Here is a 13640-nt window from a genome sequence, read left to right as displayed (position 1 = left end):
AATCTGAAAGAGAAATTAAGGAAACACTCCCATTTACCACTGCAACAAAAAGAATAAAATACCTAGGAATAAACTTACCTAAGAAGACAAAATACCTGAATGCAGAAAACTATAACACACTGATGAAAGAAATTAAAGACAAGACAAACAGATGGAGAGATATACCATGTTTTTGGATTGGAAGAATCAACATTGTGAAAATGACTCTACTACCCAAAGCAATCTACAGATTCAATGCAATCCCTATCAAGCTACCACTGGCATTTTTCACAGACTAGAACAAAAAACTGCACAATTTGTATGGAAACAGAAAAGACCCCGAATAGCCAAAGCAATCTTGAGAAAGAAAAATGGAGCTGGAGGAATCAGGCTCCCTGACTTCAGAATATACTACAAAGCTACAGTAATCAAGACAGTATGGTACTGGCACAAAAACAGAAATATAGGTCAATGGAACAGGATAGAAAGCCCAGAGAAAAACCTGCGCACATACGGTCACCTTATTTTTGATAAGGAGGCAAGAACATACAGTGGAGAAAAGACAGCCTCTTCAGTAAGTGCTGTTGGGGAAACTGGACAGCCTCATGTAACAGAATGAAATTAGAACACTCCCTAACACCATACACAAAAATAAACTCAAAATGGATTAAAGACCTAAATGTAAGGCCAGACACTATCAAACTCTCAGAGGAAAACATAGGCAGAACACTCTATGACATAAATCACAACAGGATCCTTTTCGACCAACCTCCTAGAGAAATGGAAATTAAAACAAAAATAAACAAATGGGATCTAATGAAACTTAAAAGCTTTTGCACAGCAAAGGAAACCATCAACAAGACGGAAAGACAACCCTCAGAATGGGAGAAAATATTTGCAAATGAAGCAACTGACAAAGGATTAATCTCCAAAATTTACAAGCAGCTCATGCAGCTCCATATCAAAAAAACAAAATACCCAATCCAAAAACGGGCAGAAGACCTAAATAGACATTTCTCCAAAGAAGATATACAGATCGCCAACAAACACATGAAAGGATGCTCAACATCACTAACCATTAGAGAAATGCAAATCAAAACTACAATGAGATATCATCTCACACCGGTCAGAATGGCTATCATCAAAAAATCTAGAAACAATAAATGCTGGAGAGGGTGTGGAGAAAAGGGAACCCTCCTGCACTGTTAGTGGGAATGTAAATTGATACAGATACAGCCACTATGGAGAACAGTATGGAGGTTCCTTAAAAAACTAAAAATAGAACTACCATACGTCCCAGCAATCCCACTACTAGGCACATACCCTGAGAAAACCATAATTCAGAAAGAGTCAAGTACCACAATATTCATTGCAGCTCTATTTACAATAGCCAGGATGTGGAAGCTACCTAAGTGTCCATCGACAGATGAATGGATAAAGATGTGGCACATATATACAATGGAATATTACTCAGCCATAAAAAGAAACGAAATTGAGTTATTTGTAGTGAGGTGGATGGACCTAGAGACTGTCATATAGAGTGAAGTATGTCAGAAAGAGAAAAACAAATACCATATGCTAACACATATATATGGAATCAAAAAAAAATGGTTCTAAAGAATCTAGGGGCAGGACAGAAATAAAGACACAGATGTAGAGAATGGACCTGATGACACAGGGAGGGGGAAGGGTAAGCTGGGGTGAAGTGAGAGAGTGGCATGGACATATATACACTACCAAATGTAAAACAGATAGCTAGTGGGAAGCAGCCACATAGCACAGGGAGATCAGCTTGGTGCTTTGTGACCACCTAGAGGGGTGGGATAGGGAGGGTGGGAGGGAGACGCAAGAGGGAGGAGATATGGGGATATATGTATATGTGTAACTGATTCACTTTGTTATAAAGCAGAAACTAACACACCATTGTAAAGCAATTATACTCCAATAAAGATGTTAAAAAAAAAGAAATTGCTTTAGCATATTATGCTAAATCCATTAAAAATAGTCATTAAATGTTACATTAATTAAAGAATGTTGTTGACAATGGAAATGTATAATAAAATATTGGCTGGAAAAAAGCATCACTGAACAAAAATGCAGAGTTTTGGCTTCATATTCTAGATGGTTAGTTTTTAAAGGTTGAGCTAATAGTGATGGCTTTAAATTATCCTTAGTTAATATCATGGCATTAAATATATGTGTGTATATATATTTGGAAAGGGGCTACAGGACTTGGGTATAATTTATATTTTAAATATTCTTATTGGCAATGTTATTTCGGTCTACATTTTTTTTAGAAAATTAAAAAAAAATTGCTGTTTACCTCAAAATGTGGCTAATGAAGAAGAGGAAAGGTTTCAGAAACACTCAGCATATATTACAGGATAATTCTAGACTAGCTTTGCTCAGGAAAAAAGGTAGTTTTAGCTACACTAAGACTAAATGAGATCTACTTGATTTAAAGGGCATCATGATGTAATCTGAATTTTTTGTAAAAACAAGAGTTTTTTCTAATTTAAAATGAATGTTTAAAATTGGATTGACAACCAAGTGGCTCCTGCCTTAAAAAAAAAAGAAAAAGAAAACAAAAGATAAGAAAAATCCATTTAAACAAAGAAGTTAGCAGTGTTAATGTCTTACTGCCAAAGGGCTCCATAAGCAAGTTATTGACAAGACTACCTCTCCTTAAAACAGTGAATCTCTAAATAAATGCTTATAACTAATAACTAGACAAATGAAGGGACAAAGAAATGAAAAGTCAGAATGTATAGTAAAACAAACCCATCTAAAACAGCACCGCTAGAACTATAAAATAAGTCACTGTATAAAGAAATCAATGTACAAAAAACTATTTTGACAAAGATTATAAACCTCTAACAGACATAAAGGCATTTTCCACTTTATGTAACAGGTTTCGAGAAGGTTCGAAGGAAAGAGAAGTACACTCAGTGGCAACTTACACTAAAATTTCAGTGATGAGTTCTAAAGAGGCAATTCACCTATCTGTAAGGATATTTTAAACAGTTCCTCAGACAGCTCTGCCACTGGAATAAACCATCTCCTGGGCATCTTTGTAAAGGGACTAGCACTTGCCAGGTTTATAGGGCAGTCTCAAAATGACACTGTTCTATGTATGCTCCCTTTGCCCCACACTGGTGAAACTGTCATGACCCACAGGGGTGAGTATGTTAGGTAGAGCAGAATGATAAGGAGGATGGTTCCTAACTCTTGGCCAATTTACGATATCATCATTTATACCACAGAAACCCTCGAGGGCAGTGGCTCTCAAAGTGTAGTGCCTGGACTGGACCAGCAGCAGCAGCGTGATCACCGGGAAACTTGTTAGAAATGCAAATTCTTGGGCCTCACCCTAGACCTACTGAATCACTGTAAAGATGCGGCCCAGCAGTCTGTGTTTTAGCAAGTCCACCACGTGATCCTGATGCAGGCTGAAGTTAAGAACCATTGCTGTAAGTAAATATTTTCATTTCCTTCATAACATTTATTAAATACATAGAGTAGTTATCAAAGTATTCCTATAAACTGCACAAAAGCAAGCAAGATTTACCCACTAGAAACAACCTTATGACCAGGGGTAGCATTCCGTTTGAAATATTTATATATTTCACATACAAAAGCGAATAAAGTAATAAATAATCATGTATCCACCACTCAGCTTAAGAAAACAAATTTCACAAATATCAAGTACCCAACGTATCCTTTTCAAGATCTTGTATTTTTACTATATATTCCATTATCTAGGCATATATACGTATGAATTTTTAAGTTACATATTTTTAAAAATTTACATCATCTTCATATTACTCATGTTCTTATTTTAACTTGCTATTTTCCTTAACATTTCTGTCTGAGGTTTATCCTCATTGATATGTATAGTACCTTTTCACCACTATATGGAATTCCACTGCATGATTATGCCACAATTTTCAATAATGTGATTAATGGCTGCTGAAGTTACTTTAATTTCCTTTTCACTGTAAGAAATGATAGTGCTATGAAACTTCACATAGCCTTCTTCACATGTGTAAAATTTCTCTGTGGTATACACTTAAGAATGGAATGTCTCAGGATATCTGCACTTTTCAAAGACGCAGAATACTGCCAGGTTGCTGTCCCAAGTGATTGTCCAGTCTACATTTACTACAGCAGTGCAAAGATTTCCAAGTGCTCTACACCATTTCTAACACTTGGTATTGGCAGACCTGATTCTGATCAATCTGGCGGGTATGGAATAAAGCTGTACTGCGGTTTTAATTTTTACTTCTGTCATTTAGGTTTCCTCTTCTTTGCATGTCTATTGCTATTCTTTTTTTCTCTTATAGATTTAGTATTTCTTTATATATTGTGCACCACATTCTTTTGCTGGTAACATTATCTTCTTTAGGTCTGTGGCTTCATTTTTTGTTTTCATGCTTTCTTTAGAAGCACAGTTTTATAAATGTTAACTAAAAAATAATTGGTTTCTTCTTCATAATTCAACTTTTTGTGTCTCATTTAAAAACTTCTTCCCTAGTCCAAGATCATAAAATTATTCTCTATTTTCTTCTAAAAGCTTACAAATTTTGCCTTTCATGTTTACGTCTTTAATCTATCTGGAAATGTTTTGTTGTTTGGTTTATAAGGATGTGTTATATATATTTTTCACATAAATTATCAATTATCCCAGCTCATCTTTTCAATGTCACCTCTGTCATGTATTAAATTTCCTATATGAGTGGCTCTATTTCTACTCAGTTGAATTGTCTGTCTCTACTTCAATACCATAATGTCTTAATCACTATAGTTTTATGCTAATAAGCCTTTATATCTGGCAAAGCAATCCCACTCCCACCCCTTATTATTCCTGAGGATAGCCTAGGCTATTCTTAACCACGTGCTTGTCAAGTTTTAAAAAACACAAAACAGAAAGGGCCCAGTGACAGCACTGAGTCCCCCACCTCTAACAAAGCAGCTCCACAATCGACACAGTCAATGGGCTTTTGCTTAAGCTTTCTTTTGAAGAAAGAGGTTCCTATAAAAATAAGTTGGCAAACACTGTCTCCCTACAACCTTTAAGGGTTGAAGAAACTGAGTTTCTGAGAAGTTAAATAACTTGATTGGTCCGAAATCCATAATAAGGAAGTAGCAGTGCTAGCATTTAAACCTAGGACTGATTCCAAATCCCACATTCTGGTTACTAGGACACACACAAAACCGAAAGAGAAGTCTAAGTTTAGCACCAGTAAAATAATAGTGAGAAATATAGTAGGGAATTAGAATTTTTAAAAAATTAAATAAGGACTGCCATTACTTAAAACAACAGGGAGTGAATGGGAACTATCTTAGGAAAAGGACAGAAATAGGCTAAGATAATTCACAAAGAGGTTCTTCACTGTCAGCCAACAGCACAGTATTTCTGTAACTCTCAAATTATACAAACTGTAATATTCTACTTCAGTAAAGATATTTTAAAGATTTATGATTTTTATTAATGTGAATAATGAAACCTGGAATAAACAAGTTTTTGAAAGCTTACACAAAACTAAAATACTGTCATTTGAAAGATGTAACAAATTTACCTGCATCAAATGTTGTGCACCCTCTCTCAAATCATCTGCATGTACTGGAGCATAAAAAGCCTTCGTTTTGTTTTTAATAAGCCATCGCTGATATTTGGCTTGATCAATGGACATCTCTTTCATAGCTTGTCTTCGAGGGCCCTTTAAGGTAAAAATATTAATAATGTCTTTAACTGAAAGGTAATCTATTCCCCCTTTATAAAAATCCTCCTGTTATCTTGGTTTAAACAAGGTGTCTAAACATGGCGGTGGGGGGAGAAGGGAAGTATAATGATAGCGTTTCATTTTCCTGTCAGTGAATTCTTTCCAATAAAGATTATGAAAAAACAGTGTTGATGGAACAAAGACACAGAGGGTGCCAGTAGAAGGAAGAAGAGGAGAGGAATAAACACAGACTTGGAAAAATAAATGTTTTGATACTAGTAAATGAAAGAAATTATAAATTATTGAAAATGGAGAAGAGATTACACAGAGAAAAATAAGAGCCTTCTGTTTTTCTATGGAAAGTTTCCCATCTTATTTTTTGTTTGTCTGAAATGTCTGAGTTGTTAATTCTCAGAAACCTAGAAGTATCATTACAAGTCAAAGTGAGCTATATAAATACGTTTTTTCTTTGTACTTGTTAAACGATGAAATGACACAAGAAAGGCTTTTTTAACTTGCCATTCTATTTTGATCCTTGTAAGCAACACATAAAATGTGTTACACGTTTTACCTAAAATGTATTTTTAAAAAATCTAAAAATAAGATTAAAAGTACACCCTAATTATACATGAATAAGACAAGGAAAAGTACAATTTATCTTTCCTAGTAGAAGAATTTCCCCTTTGTAATTTCTTATGCTCAAGACCCCAACCTGAATTGATCTAAGGTAAACTGTGAAACTCCACAGGTCCTGAGTGGAGTCAGTGTCTCAGTGTGTTCTTCCACTGCCCCCCCCCACATGCATGCACATGCACACTCACACGCACGTGCATGCACACTCACTTTGCTACTATACAAGTAGAAGATCAACTCTAGCAGGGACTGGGACGTAGGGCATATAACACACATTTCTAGCACCAAAATAAAATGAACAGTAGAGCCTGGGAGATAAGTTAATCTGGCAAATACTCCAATTTCTTATGCAGAAAAGGTGATCCATCATCTAGTAATTGTTTTCAATAGCCAGGGTGCCAAAAACAAAAAACTACTTTTGGATGACCGTTTACCCCTATTTTAAATAATTTCCTTGCTCATGAATAAAACTAAAATGAATGAGCAATTAAAGTGTTTGAATTTGGAAATTCAGCATTCACTCTACTCTTCTTACATATCAGATACTAGATATCTACCATGATTTGTCCACCTCCTCCAGCCTCTTTTTTTTCCTGGTAAGTATATGTTCCCAGTATTCTCAGGACTTTATGAGATTTATCAGCAAGCAAAAACACATACTGAATTCCATTTAGGTTCCTTAGTTATTGGGAAGTAATTTTTCTTAGCAAAGCAATATAGTTGCTAAGACCTACTCAAATTATTTCAAATCTAGAAAGCTCCACAAATTACATACACAGAGTGAAAAATGTTTTAATATAGAAAACAAAACTAGTACTTACCACATGTACATGACCACAGATCATCAAACCAACATTTTTTGTGAAATCATGAACAAGATGAAGTAAAGCTGGGCGTGAGTTTGGAGCACCTGTCATAACAAGACACTGTGGCCTAATTTAAGATTAAAAAGAAAGAGAAGTTTAGGGTTTTGATAACACGGACATGATTTTAAGTCACTTCTCTAAGAATATATTATTACACTAGCCTTTATGCAACTGTCCTCAAGACAGGCCACAAGATTCTCACAGAAGATGACATAACTAGGGTTCCTTGGTACATGAGAAATGCAGAAAAACAAAACCTTCTTTGAACAACCATCATACCAAATGTCCTAAATTAATAGGTAATATTATACATCAAGATTCTGGGAGGCACTACAGAAAGAAATGACCAAGCTGGTTAAAAACATGTAACAACTTTTCATCTTATAAAGGTAATAAATATTCCAGTTCTTTCACAGAGTCCACAAAACTTCCTGAGAGCATGGCCTTGCCTTCATGTAAAAAACAGGTCACTTTCCTTCTTAGCTTGATCACATCATACTTACTTCTACTTTGTAATATCAGCCCTCCCTAATCTAGTTTAATTTTAATGACGTCATATGAGTAAAACCACCTGTGGTGAAGAAAAGGTTTCTATTTGAACTAAAAGTTTTAATACTAATTAATTATGATGAAAGCCAAAATTGAATTCAGTTGCCTTTGCAAACACAAGACAGTGGCAAGACTTTCATGAGTTGTTTTTTTGGTTTTTTTTTTTGCGGTACGCGGGCCTCTCACTGTTGTGGCCTCTCCCGTTGTGGAGCACAGGCTCCAGATGCACAGGCTCAGCGGCCATGGCTCAAGGGCCCAGCTGCTCCGCGGCATGTGGGATCTTCCCGGACCGGGGCACGAACCCACGTCCCCTGCATCGGCAGGCGGACTCTCAACCACTGCGCCACCAGGGAAGCCCTTTCATGTATTTTTAACTCTTGATTTTTGTTGACGAGAAATAAAAATCAACCTTGTTTGAGGAAAAAAAATTCAGGTATCCATGTTATGAATTCAAACAGATTCAGAAAAAATTTTTTTAAAAAAAATTTTGAATTTTTTTTTTAAATTAAGTTTTATTGGAGTATAGTTGCTTCACAATGTTGTGTTAGCTTCTACTGCACAGCGAAATGAATCACAACAATGTGTATAATTAAAACAAACTTTAACAAAAAGCAAATAGACTAAAAATTCTGACTTACCTACTAAATTGTTAGGGCAGTTCCTAACTATACTTATAAAATAAGCAGGAAAACCTGAATAAAGACCTAAAAATGGTACTAACTCATTCAGAATTTTAGCAAGCTATGTGAAAAGCCAGTTCTGCTTGGGGGAATTGCTTTGGGGCAATCAAATATGAAGTCCTCCTCTAAGGCCCAGACTGCTAGTAGTCCAGTCTCTCCACCTGAGCTTCAGCAGGCTACATGGCTCCCCAGCTAAACACTGCATTTCCTAGCCTTCCTAGCAGCTAAAAGTGGCCCTATGACTGATATGACCGTACGATGTCCCTAATTCCTTGTCCTGTCCTTTAAAAATGAAGCTGGCCACCCTTCATACTTTTTTCCCCTTTCCTGTAAGCTAGGCCATGGTGGAGGGGGGGTGATGTCTTTGACCACATGGACAGAAAAACACATCCTAGGGGATGGCAGACTGACAGATAAAAGGAATGTGGAACTTGAATAACCAAGTGCAGCCAATCTACTTACCAGCCATGAATATCCATCTACCTCTGGACTATCACATAACACTGATATCTATCTTGTTTAGCCACTTTAGTTTTTCAGCTTTTTGTTACGGTAGTTTAACCTATTACTAATATAACCTATTACTGAGGGAAATGAACTTGTAGTCCCTATCTTTACTATCAATAAATAGTAAACACACCACACAAAGGCATAATTTGGGTGTAATTTTATCATTCTAAAGAAAGGTATAGAACAAAATATATTAGGGATTATTTCTAGTAACAATGACAGAGTATGAACATCTGCCTTCATCTTTACTCCCTCCTTAAAAATCTCCATAGTATGATGGGATTTTTTAAGTCACCAAAAATATGGAGAACAGGATAGGACACAATAGCATTGAATTTTGAAAGCCAGAAAGCAGATGGAAGAAAAATAAAGGATTTGACAAATCAGGAAAAGGCTAAATTACAAATGAGCATAAGAAAAACTATGAAGCCATCTGATTTTACACCTAAGAACCATCAAAATGCCTAGGACTTAGAGGCAATAGATGTCTTTGGAAATGGCAGGGGCAATATGTTAAAGAAACTAAAATAAGAAGGACTGATTTAAAGTTTGCATAAGAAGCACCTAGATGAACCCAAATCATTTCCATCACTATGATGGGCAACTGTCCCTGTCCCTCTCCAATCCTGTTAGGCTAGGGCTTATTTGCTAGAGAGACCTCTGGTCTGGGAGCATAAGCATATGTCCCAGATCTCTGGTCTGAGGGCATAAGCAGCTACTTTAAGTAGGGGAGTTAGGAGAACATTTACTATATGCTGAACCCTGAGATCTCTGAGCTGCCTTCCCACTTGGCTCTCAGAACTCTGGTAGCCAGAACTTTATCAACAAGCAGAAGATTAAAAGATTCTTTTCTGAGAAATCTAATCAGATCAAAATAGAAAACCTTTAAGATGACTTAAATTTCTTAAAGAACCAGCAAAGCCACATTAATCTACATCAAGGGCTTCACTGACAAGCCCCAGCCACCAATGCAGAACTTCCCTGGCCCAGGATCACAGATACTTCAGACAATGCTAAATCTAAGAACCCAAATTAAAGAGGCAGGAAATAGTGAGAAAGACTATTTCTCACTATTCAAGGAAATAGAAACTATGAAGCAAAGAAAACAAAATCTTTTGGCAAATTTGGTGAACGCTGAGATACTGATAAATAGAAATTTAAACAGGAAAAAAAATTTATTGCCTACACAGAAAACAAAAAGCCTGTACAGGAAAAAAAAGCAATCATAATTTACTACATGGCTGGGCTCTTGAATCATGCTTAAAATGTCAGAATATAAATATCAAGTCTAATATAATCAAAATAATGACATAAAAAATACCCTGGGACGGTGGGGTAAAGGGAAGGGTGCACATGTGTGGTGGGCATACATGGATGAAAGAAATCAGCAGATAACGCCTGAAGTTAAAACTCAAACAATACAACAAGACAAACCCTCTTTTTGGGAATATGAAGTAAATATTACACGATTCAGTTAAAACTGGTTGCCTGTGGCATGAGAGAAACAGGGATTTGAGAAGTGGGGCAATTGCTAATTTTCATGACAAACCTAAGTTTTTCCTCTTTAAACTATGTTCATGTATAATTCTGATAAAAATTTTAAAACACTTTAGAATAAAATTTTTTAAAAATTTCCCCATTACTGTAATAAGCCAAAGCAACAGTTTTTTATTAATGGCAAATTAACTCTGACTCTTGGTCATACTCTCAGTTCTGGAATACAACTTTTTACATAAAGGAATGATTTCTATTTTCTGCCATATTTGGCATCGACTAGTCAAAATGTTCAAAATGTACTGCATTTAAAGTTTTCCTCCCAGGGCTCTCATTTCTTTTTCTTTTTCCAGTTTCTCTCTACTCCTAAGCTGAAGATCTGTGGTCTCTGGAAAACTTTCATTCTAGAAGAAAGTTGCGGGCAGGGTGGGGGGAAGAACCCAAAGAGTTAACAAAAAGATATACAAAGATGTTTCTTCCTGGGGGAAATTTGGTAGAGCACTTCTTTTCTGGCACGTATCCACTCTGGAAGTTTTCTTTAAAAAAGAGTTTGCCTTTTGATTTACTGAAACAAGGAATTTATTTCTGTGATTACTGTGCAGAAGCCGGTGAGAAGTGATTACTCATGACTGTGGAAAGTCACCTGTTCAGAACCAGGCTTACATGAACAGTATGAGAATGGCTGTCTAATGATCTATTGTCTAAAAATGACAAGCCTACTTACAGCTTGGTATAAGTAATAATCTACAATTTCTAAGAATCTATATAAATAAACAATACTCCTGGATTTACAACAGTGCTTTAGTAACTGAATCTCATCAATTATTAGAAGCATGTTAAATTAAGGAATAGTTTTTAAAATGATAACTGATAAACTATTATAAGATAAAAAATAAAGTAATTTATTGAAGAAAGTAAGAAATACTCTTCACTCTAAGGCATTGATTCTTTATCACTAAAACTGGTTTCCAGTACCACAATGAGAATGAAGCCACTAACATGAAAATATTTACTGCCTTAGTAAAATTGCAAAAAGGGGATTTTTATGAATTTCATCCTCAGTAGTTATATAACTACTGAGGCCACAGAGGGGGAAAAAAAGTTTACTTTATGATACCTACTATTTAAAAGTTTTCAAATGAGAGACCTCCAAAACTTTCACAACATTTTTGCAGGGTAGATGATAATTTATCTCTTTGTAAAGTTTTGATAACAAGAAGCCTCAATCTTGTTTTTGAATAAACTGCTCAAATCAAACCAAAACAAGAAATAATACCCTATGCTTTTAGAGAAATTTCCATGAAATATCAGCATATGAAAATGTTACTGAACAATAAAGGAAGAACTGATTGCCACCTAAGACAAAATGTTTCTGTTACCTTATGACTTACCTGAAGTTTTTCACATGGTCTTCCACTCCAGAAAGACGTATCGAATGCTGCAGTGCATTCAGGTAAGTCAGGGCTTGTGTGGAGGATCCCCAGTTCACATCTGTGGGAAGACAGTATTCATGCAGCAGCTAATACCGGTTGTAACAAGTCACCAATAACAAGTACTTTCACATTTAAAAAGTCAATTGCTAAAATAAACTATTGTACTCAGGACTTTCAATAGTTCAAGTTCATGGCATGAAATTAAGACAATGCCAATCTGAACTACAATTACATTTTAAAAAAAAGTACAACTTAGAAAAGACTGGGATGATAGGGCTGCAGACATGCTGTGTATGCAACTCAAAATGAGCCTTTTACAAATAAAGAAAACATTTAAAAATTACTGCTTATATAGCCAAAGGTCTAAAAGGAAAGAGGCAGATCTATGATTGTTATAAAGTACTATTTATAGTACTGAACAGTTTAAGTTATTTGAACAGGCAAATTTTACCTCTTACTGAATAAACAAACAGTCTGGACACAAATGATGATTTTAGACATTTGTTACTTTAGAGACTTAATAAGCATATTAAGAGAAATAATTGTTTCTGAGATGATTAAAACAGTATCTTCTTTGTCCATTTCATTTCTAAAGCCACCATTCTAATCCAAAACTTCATTCTCTCATACTTGGATTACAAAATGTAATTACCTGGTTTTTTGTAGGTAACATAAATGTAAAGTCCAAGAACTATCACATATGTTAGCAGTGCAGCCCACCAGTTAATGACAAACATCACTATGCAACAAAGAATTGCTCCAAGTAGTGATATCCACATGTTGTAGTATTTGAAGGCAGGGCGCCATCCTAACAATAACAAACAAAATAGATAAATAAAAGTCACTTGGATACCTCATCTGCTTTAGACAGTGGTACATACGTATGCACAAAATAAATTTCTCTGCGGCTGCTACACTAAAAGGTCTTTAAATGTGAACTATAAGGCTAATTATAACAGTGAAGTCATAGACCATTACTGATCACAACAACATGATTCCTGACAGCCATGAAGTGGGCACATCTATTTATGTCCACATTACCCTATCTTACTAGTTTCTGTATTCAAAAAATTCCCTACCAAAAAAGTATAAATCGGCCTACCCCAGTGAATGCTAAAAACTAGAGAAGATTAAAACATTAGGTTTCAAATTGAGTCCTTAATAGTGCGGTTTTATTTTCTGTGTTTTAGCAGGAGACACATCTATATCCTAATGAATGTATAAAACAATTCAAACTGTTCTTTCAGAATCATTAAAAAAGTAATCTACTTGCTAGAAAAACTGTGAGTTGACTATAGAATCATACCTTCCCATTTGGGGAAGTATTTATGAATTAATAAGCTCACTCGAAAAACTGTTGAAGACCGTGTTTTAAAATTTTCATTCATAGGTAATTCCAGAGCCCCAAATACTATTTTTAAATCATTTCAATAAAACTTATATTCTTTTCTAAAATTAAACTTTTAAATTTTGAGATAACTGCAGATTCACACAAAGTTGTAAGAAATAATACACAGAGATTCCGGACACCCTTTACCTAGTTACTCCCAATGATAACATCTTGCAAAATGATATCACGATATCACAACTAAAATATTAATACAGTCAAGATAAGGAAAAGTCCAACACAAGGATCCCTTGTGTTGCCCTTTTATAGCCACACCCGTACCCATCTCTAAAATTTATATTCTTAAAGTAAAAACTGAAGCTAAGGTGTTTGTGTCCTAAGTTCCCATACTTTATCTTTCCTTTTCTGAGAAACTTTTAGACCCT

At 35.4% G+C, this 13640-nt stretch overlaps 1 protein-coding gene and 1 long non-coding RNA gene across 6 annotated transcripts in view; one reads left to right on the top strand and one right to left on the bottom strand.

Moving 5' to 3' along the window:
- The window catches only part of SLC12A2 (solute carrier family 12 member 2), a 109276-nt gene that overhangs the window by 25966 nt on the left and 69670 nt on the right, over positions 1 to 13640 (bottom strand). For both annotated transcript variants that reach the window (XM_067731627.1, XM_067731628.1), the window contains exons 14-17: positions 12520 to 12675; positions 11826 to 11925; positions 7157 to 7268; positions 5559 to 5699 (exon numbers count right to left, since the gene is read on the bottom strand). In XM_067731627.1, the coding sequence (XP_067587728.1) occupies positions 5559 to 5699; positions 7157 to 7268; positions 11826 to 11925; positions 12520 to 12675 (509 nt within the window). The remainder of the gene's footprint in view (positions 1 to 5558; positions 5700 to 7156; positions 7269 to 11825; positions 11926 to 12519; positions 12676 to 13640) is intronic.
- The window catches only part of LOC137221627 (uncharacterized), a 49660-nt gene that overhangs the window by 35263 nt on the left and 757 nt on the right, over positions 1 to 13640 (top strand). For 3 of the 4 annotated variants that reach the window (XR_010942087.1, XR_010942085.1, XR_010942086.1), the window contains exon 3: positions 3243 to 3449. This is a non-coding gene — a long non-coding RNA (uncharacterized lncRNA). Of the gene's footprint in view, positions 1 to 3242; positions 3450 to 4088; positions 4334 to 13640 lie in introns of those variants that run through there. The other variant, XR_010942088.1, reaches the window with a different exon arrangement.

The sequence above is a fragment of the Pseudorca crassidens genome, chromosome 3 (assembly GCF_039906515.1).
Source record: "Pseudorca crassidens isolate mPseCra1 chromosome 3, mPseCra1.hap1, whole genome shotgun sequence".
NCBI lineage: Eukaryota > Metazoa > Chordata > Mammalia > Artiodactyla > Delphinidae > Pseudorca > Pseudorca crassidens.
The sequence above is the reverse complement of the archived record's forward strand: the minus strand, read 5'-3'. Positions and strand labels throughout refer to the sequence as shown.